Source organism: Strigops habroptila, chromosome 8 (assembly GCF_004027225.2).
Source record: "Strigops habroptila isolate Jane chromosome 8, bStrHab1.2.pri, whole genome shotgun sequence".
Taxonomy (NCBI): Eukaryota; Metazoa; Chordata; class Aves; order Psittaciformes; family Psittacidae; genus Strigops; species Strigops habroptila.
This window is the reverse complement of record NC_044284.2, coordinates 40,053,951-40,069,103: the sequence shown is the minus strand read 5'-3', so window position 1 is coordinate 40,069,103 and position 15,153 is coordinate 40,053,951. Positions and strand designations below refer to the sequence as shown.

Below are 15,153 nucleotides of genomic sequence, written 5' to 3'. Positions count from 1 at the left end.
CAGCAGGCAGCTGTGCAGCTCAGAGATGTTTTCTTAAAGAAACAGCTTAATCAAATTTAATGGCCTTGCCTTGTTAATGAACACAGCCAAGCTGCTCTACCCAAGGGCAAAAGGTAGTGCGAAGAACAGCAGTATTTGTGCACTGCAGGAGGTGGGCTAGAGAGGTTTTTTTCCTTGGAGAGGGTCAGCAGTATGGACTAGTTAACCCCAGTCAATTTTGATCAGATAAGTATTTCATAGTGTCACAGTCATCTGCATTGGGCAAGTCACAGGACCAGGCACACACCCCTGCTGGGTAGAGCCTTTCTTTCTCATGCAACACTGAGCTCTCCCTCCATGAGAGCAAAAAATAAAAACATGCTTCTCACCTGGATGATGCACCGAGCTGCACATTGCCCACAGAGCTGAGGCCCTGGAAGAGGCTGGTAGTAAGAGGCGTGTAGGACTGCAGCAACAAGCAGCTAGAAATGTTAGAGACACGCTTGGGGGGGAGGGGGGGGCGGGGAGGGAAGAAATGATCAGTGCACACCTTGCTTCTCTCAGGATGGCAGCACTGCACACCATATTCAGGGCCAGGTGTTCTTGGGTAGTGTGGGCTGCAAAGGGAAGGGGAGGTTCCTGGGTTAGAAACAGGTAGGGGTGAAACTGAGCATCCTGGAGCAGTCCAGGGGTGAACGGGATGCAAAAATTGCCCACCCAGCACCATCAAACCCCACTTAGATGGGAGAATTGGATCTTCACTGACTATTACTCTATTCAGTCAACAAAGTACTGTGCTTTGAGCAGCAAACAGAAGTAACACCATTGCTTTCCAAGCAAAAGACCAGTGAAATCACAGAAGAGTTAGTGTTGGAAAGGACCTTAAGATCATCTAGTTCCAACCCCCTGCCATGGGCACACTTGTCTCCAAATCACACCATTCAGATTGCAGTTTCTTTGGGAAGAGGCATGCCTTCTCTCTCCTCCTGCGTAAATGCAGGGATGGTGGGGAGGTGGGTGAAGAGTTTACCACTTCTCTCCCCATAGCAGCACTGGCTGTACTGCACCCGATATGTTTCATAACAGATGGGTCCTGGCTGGTAGGACCCAGCAACAGGAGAGTCCCAGCAGAGAGATCCTCTGCTGCCAAGGCAGACAGGATCCTTCTGGTGTTCAAATTCTGCCTCTGGGCTTGTTGCAAACCGGTGTATAAATTTTAAGTGATCTTAGGGCAAGGCAAAGGTTTCAAGAACCTCTTTTAGCCCTAAGGCATCACTGTTACAGGATTGGGTATTGCAGCAACACAAGGGTAGAAGAGGATGTGAAATTTTTTTACGGGACTATCCCAACCAGGCTGAGTCTTGAAACCAGAACAGCCAGTTCCTTAAGGCAAACAACCTACATTATCTGAGCGGTCCCAGCTTCTAAAGCTGTAGGACAGGCTCTGGTTAACCCCAAAAAGGTCTTTCTACAGAAGACAGCTGGTTACAGGAAAGTTTCTCCTGCACTAGCGTGAAGAAATTATGCCATCCTGTGGCTGCTCGAAATACTGACTTCCCGCAGTGGTCTTCCAGCAACCGCCAGTTTGACTGCCCTTCCTGGTGCAGGAGGGACCCACGATTAGGACGGGCAAGTAAAGCCCTCTCGGAAACTGCAAATAAGGTGTCTCATTTGCCTTTATCACTTAAATACAAAGCTGATGCCACTTAAGAAAATATTCCCTGCTCCTAGGTAAGATTCAGCTTCAGAAGGGGATTGTGTTTTGCCACAGCAGAAAAAATTGCTGCTGAGAACAGTCAAGCCTGCTGTTTTTCAGAGTGTACACTTTTAGAGTGGCTGTGTGTGAGGCTAGTCCTCCGGCCGCCCTCAGTCAGCTTCCTGATGTCTACACTGCGCCCTTTAACTGAAGAACAGAGTGAAACCTGCCCTCGCCTCCAGACAAGCAGGCAACAGGGAGAAATCACTTCACCACAATAAAGAGCCCTTATCATTTTCCTGTGTCCTTCTCTCATCCTCTTAGCACAGAGCCTGCAAAACACTTCAAGTGCTCTTTTCCTTTCCCCTCCTCCTTCCCTCAGCCCAGGGCTTGGATAGCCTAACACAGCTCAGATGAGTCTCTGCTTGTCCACCCACACCAGAGCCACAGCCCTGAAAGTACTATGAAGAATTTAGTACTCACCTTTGAGAGGCAGCTCTCTAGCTAGCTCTCCTCAGCCAGGTCCTAGCAACCACAGATCAGTTAATTGCTTGGCAGTATTAAGTCACAAAAAGATCACATAGTCTCCCATCCCTGTTTTGGAACAGAACTCCAAATAATTATCACAGCTCCAGTCTGGGTCTGAGTGTTGCTCTATCTCCATAAAGGAGGCTTAGTTTAAATGGGAAGAAAAATAATTCTGCCACCCAAAGCAAAGACAGAAATATTTTAAGAGCTCCTTTATTTGCAGTTTTATTAATTCCCCAAAGTCCAGGAAGGATTCTTTAAAATGTATTACTCAGCTTAGCACTAGGATAGAAAAATACTCAGCTTAGCACTAGGATAGAAAAGGCCATTAAGACATAAGACAGTCCTGTTCCAATCTGCTTAGACAAGGAAGCCTTTGAGCAAGCATCATTTTTTGAGCTCATACTTCTTCCCTGGCTGCAGCTGGTGGTCCAGAATTTTAATATCTGCTCAGAAAGAAAATAAAACTCACCTTTTATGGTTGTAAGGAAAAAAAGGAGCCAAATGTGAAGCCATGCACTGGGGCCCAAGGGAGAGCATGCAGGATTGGTTTAACTCAAGAGATGCTTAATTCAGCAGCAAGTGACAAGCATTATCATTTCAGCACCACTAGCTACCATGCTGCTAATGAACAAACAGAAGACAGCAGATGGGACAGTCACATAGAGAATTTTGTTCATGGTCTGTAAGTGGCCTCTTAGGAAAACAGTATGCAGAGGCAGATTTGGGATGGAGAGCAGAGCTTGGAGGAGTATAGCCCTTACACTGACCCTGTTCTAGGCCTTATCCAGGAGCATGAACATTAATTTACTGTATATCTCCTTAGGCTTTTCCTTGGGCTGGGGGACAAGAAATTACAAGCAAAATAGAGAGCAGGATTTTAACCTGGAGAGATGCAATACTGGAGGCTGAGAAATCCAGATTACAAATCTCACTTGAGTTAAGGAGCTTTGCTAGCAGAGTGGCATTTCCCAAAACCCAGCTTGGACTGCAGGAAGAGTAGAAAATGTGCCCCAAATGATGAGGGGAGAGAAAAAGAGGACCACAGACTAACATAGAGAGAGAGGATAATCTCAGAAAAGTTCTCTCTGATGTAAATTGGGAGGGGTATTATTTTTTGGTGGGTTCAAATTGAATTTTTTGAAGCCTGAAGTGGATAGCACCAGAAAAGGACAGAATTAAGAGGACCCAGCAGCCTTGGGTTTTGAAAAAGAACAGCATGTATTAAAGCTTGTTTTATGTAAAGTTCACAGAAGTTGCATATGTTGGATCAAGCTGGTCCTTGTCATGTGTGTTTAGCCAAACAGGGGAGCTACAAGCTCACTCCCAGTCTCTGACAGATCAGCCATCGGGAGCTCCAAAGGCTGGAAGCAGGCTGGGCTGCAGAACCAGAGGTCTCTGGGTGCATGTTGGTCAGCAACTGTCTCCAATGTATTGGAGAAAGCTGTCTGAATCTAACTTTGTTAAGAAATACCGAATCGTTATCTTTGGGTACTGTCCTGCACCGAGTTCAATTTAAGCCCTGATCTTCTTCCTCTTCCCTAATAGAGACCTCTTCTTCCTCCCCAGGATTGGCTCATTACTGGAAGACTGAGGACGAATCTTCATCTCGGTGAAAGGAATGGAGAATTCATGGCCTTTCCATGGCTCCCAGTTCACACCCTGGGAAAAGACCAAGGAATTTCTTTTACTAAAGCACCTAGACCATGAGTTAAGAGTCTAACACTGCCCCCATACATAAGTAAGTTTCCTTTGGATCATTTTCCCTTCAAATGAAATGAGGTAGGATAACCCGGGCAATTTATCTTCTGCTCCAAGGAGAGATATCACCCCCGTATGTTTTCTCAAGGCTAGGGAAAAGACCTAAAAGAGCTCTGCCACTCACCTCACTGTGTTTGCTCTCCCCATATTTCCCATTGAGGTTGGCCAAGTGGCAGTTCTTGTACCACCACGCACCATGGTGTGTCAGAGCACAGTTGCTGAGAGCCACATCATTGTCTCTGTCCCATGTTGTGAACTTCCAGCCATTGTGGTAGGTCATTGCATCCCCTAAGAGAAGAGACGAAAGACATGATCAGAAGTAAGATACTACAGTTGCTCAGCCTGATGGCTTAGACACCCTTCAGGCAGAATGCAGCAAGCCTGTAAGGGGAAAGCAACAGCACAGGATAGGTCTGGACAAAAATTTCTAACGGGATGCTATTAGAGGGCATGTCCAAGGGCAGGATCCTCCCAGCTGAAGATCTAAACCTTGTGGCAAGAGGATCGATATTAAAGCATAAGTAGAAGACTATGGAGACAATGGCAATGGTAAGGATTTACAAGTGGCAGAAGCCAGCACCAGGATAGCTACTGCTGTTGAGCAAATTTCCATCCTGAACAAAAGCCATTCTGTTTGCACTTCTCAGCCCAGGAGCCCCAGAAGTTGCTCCCCCATCAGCACAGGTTACCTCATAGAAATACTTCCCAGTCTGCCTTTTCAGCTGGTGTTTCACTGAGTTACAGAGCCCTCTCTTCCCCATGGAAAAGCAACTCTTTTTCCCCATCTTCACCAGGAGACAGGCCTGTGGGCACACTCTCCTCAGTCCTTGTAGGAAGTACAGACTTCTCTCCTCAAAGCGAACCACATCTGATCTAACCTGACCTAATGAGCTCCCATGCTACTGGCAAAACAAATACACAAGTCCCAGCATTTGCTTCCCTGTGCTGGTTCAGAGACAGCACAAGTACAAGGCACTCCTCACCAGCATTGCCTCTGTAATTTCCCACTGACAGCCTGTATCTGTCCCTGCTTGAGGCAACCTGGAAGAAGTCATAGACAGCATAGACAGATTCGCTGGCTGTCCGCAAATCCACCCGGAGCTCGTAGTGAATGGGACTGCTGCTTGTGAGATTGTGCAGCTTGTCAAGACCTAAAAGAAAAAAATAATTACTCTTAAAATGGAAAAGCCTGTTCACCTTTGCAATCCTAGACTCTCACCCTGTGGCTGTTTCGGTTAAATCAGATATTTCCTGCCTCCCTCCTTCCCTGCTTGAGGCTGTCATGATGTTTTGCCAAGTTTAAGCTGTTTTATCTCATTTTCTGGCAAGAGAGAGCAGTATCAGAAAAAAACCCAAACGGCCTAAACTAGCACAAGACTGGCTGTAGCACAGCATTATTTTTCCCAGAACATTTAAAGACTCTTGCTCCAAAGACCTTGACCTATCTAGTGCTGGATTCTCTGATGCAGAGTTCACTAACAGAACAAGACAGACAGAAAATGACTGAGTACACCAAGTTTTGCGTAGTATCCTGGTCTTAGCATTTTCACAAACACAATTTCTTTATTACCCCTCTCATAGGGGCACACAAGCTTGAAATAAAACTTTCTGGAGTTTGGCTTGCTCAGGGACTGTTCCAAAGCCCAAAGATGTCAGCTGAAATACTCAGTGGGTCTTTAGAGATTCCTCAGTGCTTCACTGGCATTTCTAAGGAAGACACAAAAGCTGACAGTTCAAAACTGCAGCCTCGGGGGGTGGATATTTCAGCATTTAGGTGCTTCTACAAGGCTAATCTTCAGCTCTTCACTGGTCACACCCATGTACTGTACCAAGCCAAAATTCCCCTGTGGGATCTCCAAAGCCTTCCACATAATTTTTCCAGCGTTGGTAGAAATCCACCTTGCCAGTGCTCCGCCTCTGAAACACCTGCAAAGCAAGGATTTCTAAGTGACTGTTCATGACAGGTTGGGGAGAGACAAGGAGGAGGGAGATGAGAAATGCTCATCCTGATTCAAACACAATTAAAAAGGTGAAACATTCAAGAACAAAAAAATTCTAGCTGATGGTACACTGCACCTGAGCAGGGTACACACAGGAATTAATTTCCATTTTCTGATGCACATAAGCACTAGAGTGAATAGTAAGTTGTGCAGATTATACAGTTTACTTTCCACAAATGCCTATGGACACCACAAATCTGAGCATGATCTAAGAGACAAGATCCATGAGACATTTGCGTTTCTAAACCTCAGCAAAATTAGAGGGATTTGGGCAGTAACACACAATTTATTTCAGTGAAGAAAATCACTTATCACTGAAAATCAAAGGTAAAAAGGGGAATAAAGGTATTTTTATTTGGTTGATTTAGGGAGACAGCTGAGAACCTCAGATTCACTGCATGTTCATACACATTCCCTACTTCAAAGCATCTGTGCTTCTGCCTCCAGATTCCTTTGAGCCACTCATCAGCCTCTGTGTGGTCAGGGTTCAAGTGCGTGCTCACAGCACTGGTATTTAAAATACTGAGTTCAGCTGAACAGCATTAATTGTCCATACATGTAACATTATATTGTGGTCAAGATGAAATAATATAGTTTAGTTAACTCATTATGAAAGGCAGTTAGGCTAAGCTGCACTACCCCATCTTACCATGGGGCTGAAACACCCTCATAAACAACTCCCGTGACCTCTCACTTGCATGAGGTAACACACTAAGCTGTCATTATTCAGTCGTTGCCCTCAATCAGCAATAATATAAGCTTGTGTGGCATTCACAACCAAACAATGAAAAAGCCTTTTGCCCATTCAGTCTCCCACAGCATTCCTACTGACAGTCTGAGGGGGTACATCAGCGTCCACCACCCTTCCTGAAACATGCCACTCAATAAAGGCAGGAGCTGAAACACAGTAGCGCAGTATAGCAAAAGGAGCCCCAGCTAACACCAGTACCAGATCCACCTGATTACATTCACAAAAAATAAAGAGGAGCAAAGTATCACTCACTATCCACCCGCCTCCATCAGTGGTCATGTCACAGTACACCTGCATCGGCCTGCTGCCATCTCCGTTCAGGTAAACGGTGTACAAGCCACTGGCGGTATTTCCATTCTGCTGCATCTGGCTGCAGTCTGCAGGATACGGATAGAGGAAGCTAACTGCAAGAACAGAAAGAGAAAATTTCACATCAGCAAAGCAGGCTATAGAGCTGCAGGAGGCATTTCACACCCTTAGGAACCTCCGAAGAACAGCGCTACTAGAAGACAAGAAATCAGCAGCCCCCACTGTGCACAGCTGCATCAGCAGGTTGCTGCTGGCAGCCTTCCCCGCTGCCTGGGAGCTGGTGCATGGATGGGGTCCCCAGAGGCTGCAAGAGATGCAGTCTTGGATTTCAGTGAAAGTAGAAAGAGGGAGCCTTTGTTTGTGAGGATGGGAGTACCAGTAAACAGGGACTGTAATGTGTCTGCATTTCACAATTTGTCCACGACTGGCAATCCCTGTGGGCACTGGCACAGTATGAGAGGCTTACACAGCAAGCTGGCATGAGATTCTGCTTGATTTGTTGCCATTTGGGTGTGCATTTCCTGACCTCTGAAAACAACCTGGGCAGCTACCCAGTGCCACGGGAGTACTTAAATAGCTGTGCCCTACCATTACTAGGATGGTGCAGAAAGATCTCTAGCATATAATCTTTCCTGCCCAATGGCAGTTCACCAGCAGGCTTTGTCCCAGACTTGGCTGGCAAGGTTTGCCAGCAGCACTGACCACAATGAGTAATCTCTACTCACACTACCCCATTGTGTTTCGCAAGGCTCCAGATGGTGTGGCTTAGAATGGATGCCCAGTCAGGAGATACATCATTGATTTGATAGATGGTTTGCTCATGATCACAGTTTCCCAGTGCATCTGTAGAACACGAACTCCACCTCTGACTTTTATTATACAAGGTCATTATTATATATTTTATATATATTATTTATATTACATATAAAACACAACAGCTGTAGAGCACAGGGAAAAGTGCAACACCTGAGGCCAATTCCTACCTGTTGAGAAGGTACTGTCTGTCTTTCTGCTCTGGCAGTCTCCCTTATAGGCCATCAGAAAGACGGTATACGTTACTCCTTGTTCCAGTCCCTCTAGCACAAACTGTTGCTCACTAGGACCCAGCTGTACTTCCTGCCAAATAAAACAGACCAAAGGTCAACCCAACTCTGAATAGCATTTAGCTTTTCTGGACCACAATGCCTCATACTCCTAATGCATTTACAGGCTTTTCTTGTAGAGTTCAGACAGGCACATTCACTGTATATCCTTGAAACATGGAGACCATCTCCTCAGAAGGAAGATTTGGGGCAAGGTCTCAAGAAACACTGTTAGGACTCTGAGGACACCCTATCCCTGGTGAGGGCTGCCCTTCCAGGTAATAAAAAGTTAGAAAAGTGAAGTAAACATGTTCTCTGCACCTGGAGATCTGTTAGGAAGAGGTCACAAAGTCCCTCCAGAGCTTCTACTCAAGACAGTAGCACATGTCCTTCCTCAAGCTCTCCCTCCCTGAGCCATGGATAGCATAGATTGCCCTTTGAAATTGTTTTCCTGTAATTCATATAGCCACAAGACCCAACTGGCAGAGCGCATAGTCATAAGGGTGATTTCAGTGGGGTCTGCAGGACCGAGGAATTTGCTGTACCTTGCTTGTGCCATCCCGACCCTGGTAGGTCAGTACATAGCCATCAATCTGTGCTGCAGGAGGAGTCCAGGTAACCACGCCAGTAGAATGAGTCACATCTGATACATGGAGGTTCTTGGGAGGATCAATCTCTATTGAGAAAGAAAATTCAAGTGTCACTGTATAAACGCAAGACAGCAATTGCAGTGCAGGGCTTGGGCTGAGCTTTCAGTGCCTGATCCTGTTAACTGGGAAGTACAGAAGTCACGCAGTTACCTTCATAGCAGCAGAAGCCAAACATGGCAAGGTCTGCTACAGATCTGGTTTGGGATGTTTTGTGAGCCCTGCAGTTGGCTCAACTGTTCAGGGTCCAGGAGCTCGACACAGCTGCCTGAGAAGTCTCCACCAGGCTCATCTCCAAGAAGCATTCACAGATAGATCAGGTTTGGGTTCTTTGCCCCAGCCCTGGAGCATAGCCCTAGCGTGGCTGGCTGAGAGGCCCTACCCCTTGTTTCCCCATTGCAGATGAAGAATGACTGCACAGGCTTTATTGTTATCATGCTTGAGCCTTCTTTAGTAAATGCAGGAACACAAAGAAATGCACAGGTTTACAGTTCAGTCTGTGCTGTATACGGGACACCAGTTCAGACAGATTTTCCCTGTGCAGTCAGACTGTTCAAGTTCAGCATGAGGAAGAACAGCAGACTTATTTTTAAGCAATGCCAGTTCACAGCAGTTGTGAGAAAGAGTCTTATGAGATACCTACAAGAGGGCTGAAGTGCTTCCCTAGATAAAAGCTCGTTTGGAAGTAACAAGAATGGAAGCAGCCTCTTCCTAATTTTCATCCTGTGCTTGCTATATTCTATATATTCTGGGAACATCTTAAGGAAAACAATTTAAGTAGCAAGGTTTGTCTGGCTTTCCAAGTTTTACAGAGAAGGATCTTGGAGGCAAGAACCCACAGATTTGCTCCGACCTTGAAGTACACCTGAGTTTATAGAAAATTGTAACAATAATTCATCTCAACTCTGTCCTCTTACCCCCAGCTCCCCTGGGGGACTATAGGTATGTCATTGTCTGTTAATTTAATTCTTCTCCATATAAACCAGGCAACAACACTTCCAAGACCTTGAAGAGTGCTATGAGGATAAGCATTAACAACAATTACAATGCATCAGTGAACTACTACATTGTGAAAAGGCCACAGAGAAAGACAAGGTCAAGCTATGTCTGCCTTAGATAAATGAGAAGAGTGGCTTCTCCCAGGAAATGCTGCACTCCTCGTGCATAGGGTTACTGCTTAAAACAGTTACAAAGGCAGAGAACAAGAAATCAAGACACCTAATATGAGGAGAACAACATGGAGAGCAACACCAAAGTTCACACAGCATGTTGGTTTAAACACTGGCTATTCGTTATAACTGAAGACCACCTTTTACTAGACTCACGAGTTAAACATTAGTACATTTGCTAATGAACTCGTGGTTCATCTGGGAGACCAGTAAAAAACTGCTTTCAGTAAAACGAGGCAGAAACCTTCCGAGAGGCCGACTACATGTATAACTCCCGCTGGACAGCAGAGGGAGCTAGAAGGTACCAAATCCATCACGAGAAGCAAGGGATTGGAAGCGTCGCCTTAGTCTGCAGTTTCACAGCACTGCTCTTAAAGGCCAGTCTGTAATGCCCATGGGTGCAGCACACCACCGAGAAAACTCCCTGCCACAGCCCGTTTTAATGCTTGGGAATAACCAGCCATCACCTTGAAAATGTTGGGGTTTTTTCCCCTCAGAAGTTGTGTTATTTTAGCAGAGGTGCCCTTACTTTTGGAAATATAACACCAAAACCAAAAGTACATGTGCCTTGTGAAGATATTTCAAAGTTAACCCTACTAATGCTAAATGCATTCCCTCTCCCAGTAGTTTCACTTCATGCAAAATTCCCAGGTGTCTCCATTTTAATTCCAATTAAAAACTAAACAAATAAACAAACAGTATTTCAATTTGCTGAAACTCTCCTTGCATTTCTAGTTCCAGATCAGTTCACTCTTTTGGCCTCAGGAGATCTTCATTTGTCTCCATCAGCTGCCCTTGACCTCTGTAAGCACTAGGGAACTGTTTGGCATCTTGCCCTAAATCCAAGCTTCAACTGTTCCATCTCACACCACTTAGATTCACAAACTAAGCATATCAGCAAGGCCAGTGGATGTGGAGTGACCCTGAAATGTAATGTTCCCAGCACACCATAATCCTGGCTAAACAGGAACTTGGCAGTCTGCTAGGGCCAGTCTAAGGTCAAGAGTCAAAGGGCAGGCAATTATTTCAAACTGTTCCCAATTCTAAAACGGTTTAACTTTGGTTGTTAAACCTCTGTTGCTGTTAGGCTTGATAACAGCACATGAAACACAGCATGCTTTTGACTAAGGACTAGTGAAATAAACTGGGTACCATCAGCTGTCATCACTCTTGTATTACAACAGTTGCACTTCTTTAATCGTCTTTAGCAGCAGCCTCTGTCATAGTAGCTCTGGGTAGTGAAGATGCACATTCCTCCTCCCATAGCTGCAAAAATCACTTTCCAGCATTCCCACAGGTCACCCATCAGAGTGTTTGTGCCTGCCCTGTTGGTCTGCTTGCTTCCTTTCCCTGTCCAGGTACGGATGATGCATATCACATCTGGCTTAAAACTAATCAGGATAGCAAGACCTGTGTCCTGCCCCACCTCTCCCTCATTCCCAGGAAACGCTAGCAGTGTCCTCTGCCAACTAGTCAGTCTTCAGCCTAGTTATGCAGCCAAATTCTGCAAGCAAAAGCCTTGATTATACAAAGGAAATTACTGATAGTCAAGAAACTTTTTCCAGGCTCAAACCAGGCTTCCCTTTCATGTTTCAGGATAAGACAATTAAAATAGAGATGTTTCCTTCCAAGTCTTGATTCATTGATAAATGCTATTCTTATCAGTGACACTAGTTGAGCCATCCTAACTTTAGACAGGATTCAACAGCAGTAGTGTAATACTTTGGGGCAGAGCTCAGTCACACTTGCAAAGCTCAGCATACCTGAAGACGAAAAATAGCAGGCAAAGCTGATGAGTGCTTTAGCGAAGTGCTGTGAAGCTCACTCTGGGCTAGTAGTTTCTGAACTAAGAGCAGTAATTATTTTCAAAAAGTTATCTATACTTGGCACCATCTTTATCTGGACCTTGAAGGTGCCTGTAGCATGGATGTCCCCACAAGACAAACCGGTGTCTAGCATATGCTCTGCAACAGGCCAGAAATTGAGATCAGCTCCACCACACAGTATCACATTGAAGCACAAATATTTTCTGGAATACTCGTCACTGCCTCAGTGCTGATCCTCATGCTCTGCCGTGTTCCTTTCTCTGCCCAGAGGAAGATAACATATTCAATGCCAGGTTTCAATCCTGTCATTCTCGTAGTGCTCTCATTCTTTTCCACTTCTATCTCCTCTGTGCCACCATCAACAGAGGTGTAGTTCACCAGGTACCTATCTGTAGGAGCCTGGACCCTATCCCAGGAGATGGTGGCTGTGTCCTCTGTCACTTGGTCAGTGATTAGGTGAGCTGGGCTGTCAATTTCTGCAGAGACAGTTAGAAGGGAAGGACACAGGCTGTCATAGTTACATTGTGACACTCCTTCCCCTCAAGAGTCTTGCCAGTTTCTTCCTTTTTCAAGTCCTATTTCTGATCACACATTGATTGGACCCACAAAGCTGGGAGCTATCAAGGTCTGAAGTGGTTTGACTGGGGTCTATCTTTAATCCTTATGTTTTCCTAGGGAACAGCACAGCGAGTCCTGACCTGGATAAAAGGGAGCCTTTGCAAGGCAAGATACTGTTACTTTCTTGTTTTCTCATGGTCACAAGCCTCCAAAGCTCACATACATGTCAGCTGTCCAGAAAGTGAGAGAACAACTAAAGCTCTTTTGCTAAGAGGCAAAGATGACCCAGATACACGTTTACTCCTCATCCTTCAGCAAGTTCCTGACCTAGAGCATGGGTCTCCTAAGTGCTTGCAACTGCTTGCAATGGATTCAGATGTCCAGCTTTACAGTGTTGTTATTAACCAGCAACCCTCACACTGTGCAGATCACTACACCTCCTTAACCAGGACTGGAAACACAAGGGGAAAGTCCTGGTAAGAACAACTTAATCATCCTATTGCAAGAAAAGGCATCTGGCATACTGTTAGTCTCCCTGCACTTTAATTTTTTTAGCTGCAAAAAGGAACTGAGAATTTCCTTATTCCATGATGAATGAAAAACAAATTAAGCAATTAAAATAAAACAAGACTATACGAACACATAAGAGACTGCTGCAAAGGCTTCATTTTCCCTAATCCCTATTAGTATTCACAACATGGCCCATTTGTAGTACATAGAGGTAATTAGGATCTCTCTGTTGTGATGTTGAATAGGTTTCACAGCAAGATGCACTAACCTGAAGTCTTGATTTCTTAAGCCTGAATCTCCCCCTACTGTGAAAACATCTTGGGATGGATTTATTCAGTGTTAAGGCAAAGCTGGACTGTAACTTATACTCTTAATAAAAATCTGTTGCCCACTTACCTGTCACAGCCTCAGTGCTGGCCCTCTTGCTCTGTTGCTTTCCCTTTTCTGCCCAGACATAAATGACATACTCCATGCCTGGCTTTAGTCCTGCCAAGGTAGTGACATTCTTGTCTTTCTCCACCTCTCTCTCCTCTGTGTCCCCATCAGCTGAGATGTAGCTCACTCTGTATCTGTCTATTGAAGCCTGGACTTTGTTCCAGGAAACAGTAATTGCATCCTCTGTGACTTGGTCAGTCAGCAGCTCAGCTGGGCTGTCAATTTCTGGAAGTTAAAGTTGTAATTATTAGAAGTTTTAGTATAATGCTGTGGTAATCACAATGGTCTAAAGGCAAAAACAAAAGTTTTATAGCCAGAGGCAGTACGCTTTATCAGACTATGAAATATATTTGGAAAAAACAGATGAGCTTTGGGAAATGATTCTATGCCCAAAGACCTGAAAAGGGTTTGTGTGTCCAAAAGCCTGCTTGTTTTTTTACCAGCTCAAACTGGTAAATCTAATAGAAGTTTTATCTTTAGCTATAAACTGTGTTTTGATCATGCAGAGTAAATAACTGACACTTGAGTCCCATTGGATATCGCCTTTTGTGGAGCCAAATAATTTTGTACCACCTCACAGTTCAAGGTAGATTGAAAAAAGGGTGCTAACTGCTTGCACGCCCTGCCATTCTTGATACATTGGTAAGCATGCTTGCATGTCAGTGCCTAGGTGGCGAAGCCTTGGCAGGGCCAGTCAGCCCTCTGCCCCTGTGCTGGGTGAGCTGGGCTGCTAATTTCTGCAGGAACAGTTAGGAGCAAAGAACACAAGTGGTCCCAATGATGCTACACTTACTTCTTCTCTTCAAGGACCCTACCATTTTCTTCCACTTCTCATCCTTTATTTCTTATCAATGATAAGCCTAAACTACAAAGCTGGAGGTGCCCAATTCTAAGGTATTTCAGCTTGGGTCTAGGTATCTCCTTCACACTTGGAACAGCAGGGCTTTCTGTTGGGGAGCAACAAAAACACAGCAAACCCTGCATAGGCAAAGAGGAAAGCCCATGCAGAACTTGGTGTTACTATCTTTTGCTTTCTGAAGATCACAAGCTCTTGCCTCGGTTGGTCTAGGAATTAACCCCAAAAAACCAAAATCACTTGCTCAGAATCTGTCTGATACACACCTCTCCTGGAACAAGATTGTTTTGTACTAAAGCAAAACGTCCTACCTATCACAACTCTGATGTCTGCTGGGCTCCCCTCTCTGCCTACAGGCTGGTGGAATTATTTTTGCTTGGCTTCATTCCTGTCAAAGTAGTGATGCTCTGGTCCTTTCCCACCTCCACATCCTTTGTGTCCCCATCAGTTGTTTTGTCTCTCATCAAGTATCTGTCTATCAGAGGCCAGTCCCTATCCCAGAAGATTATGACTGTGTCTTCTGTCAGACATCCGGCCACTACATGGACACTAGATTGGCAATTTATTTTAAGAGAAGTTTTTAAGGTGAAGAACAAGGCAACAGCACTAGTGAAAACTAAGTTCACATTCTCCACTAGAAAAAAGCCACTTTCAATCTCTCCCCATTATTACAGTCATTCCCCTGCCCTTTTACAGATGGAAACATGCCACTAGGTTTCACAAGCCTTAAGTCACTATCACAACACAGCCTGCAGGAATGTGGCCCTTCAAGGACAGCCTTTACGCGACCTTCACACAGAGCACGGGAGGGTTTTTTGTTGGGTTTTTTTTTCTTCACTGAACTGCTAAACACATCTTAGCATCCTGAGCAATGAAAGATTTGCAGATGCCTCCCAAATTGTTGGAACAGCATTTCTTATTCTGCCACGGGCTTTAAACTCCAGGGCACAAATGCACAACCAACAGCCACACTGTAATTTACCACACACCAGCTTAGCTGTACTGTGATTTATCACACATTAGTGGTTGTAAAAGTTGTGATTTTC

General features: G+C 45.0%; 1 protein-coding gene across 2 annotated transcripts in view; it reads right to left on the bottom strand.

Moving 5' to 3' along the window:
• Positions 1-3,403: 3,403 nt before the first annotated feature.
• TNN (tenascin N) overlaps positions 3,404-15,153 on the bottom strand; it is a 31,521-nt gene continuing 19,771 nt past the window's right edge. For both annotated transcript variants that reach the window (XM_030493484.1, XM_030493485.1), the window contains 8 exons: positions 13,213-13,476; positions 8,652-8,782; positions 8,008-8,140; positions 6,968-7,119; positions 5,794-5,890; positions 4,948-5,115; positions 4,089-4,252; positions 3,404-3,865 (listed from right to left, as the gene is read on the bottom strand). In XM_030493484.1, coding sequence (XP_030349344.1) covers positions 3,719-3,865; positions 4,089-4,252; positions 4,948-5,115; positions 5,794-5,890; positions 6,968-7,119; positions 8,008-8,140; positions 8,652-8,782; positions 13,213-13,476 — 1,256 coding nt within the window. In that variant the 3' untranslated portion in view covers positions 3,404-3,718. The remainder of the gene's footprint in view (positions 3,866-4,088; positions 4,253-4,947; positions 5,116-5,793; positions 5,891-6,967; positions 7,120-8,007; positions 8,141-8,651; positions 8,783-13,212; positions 13,477-15,153) is intronic.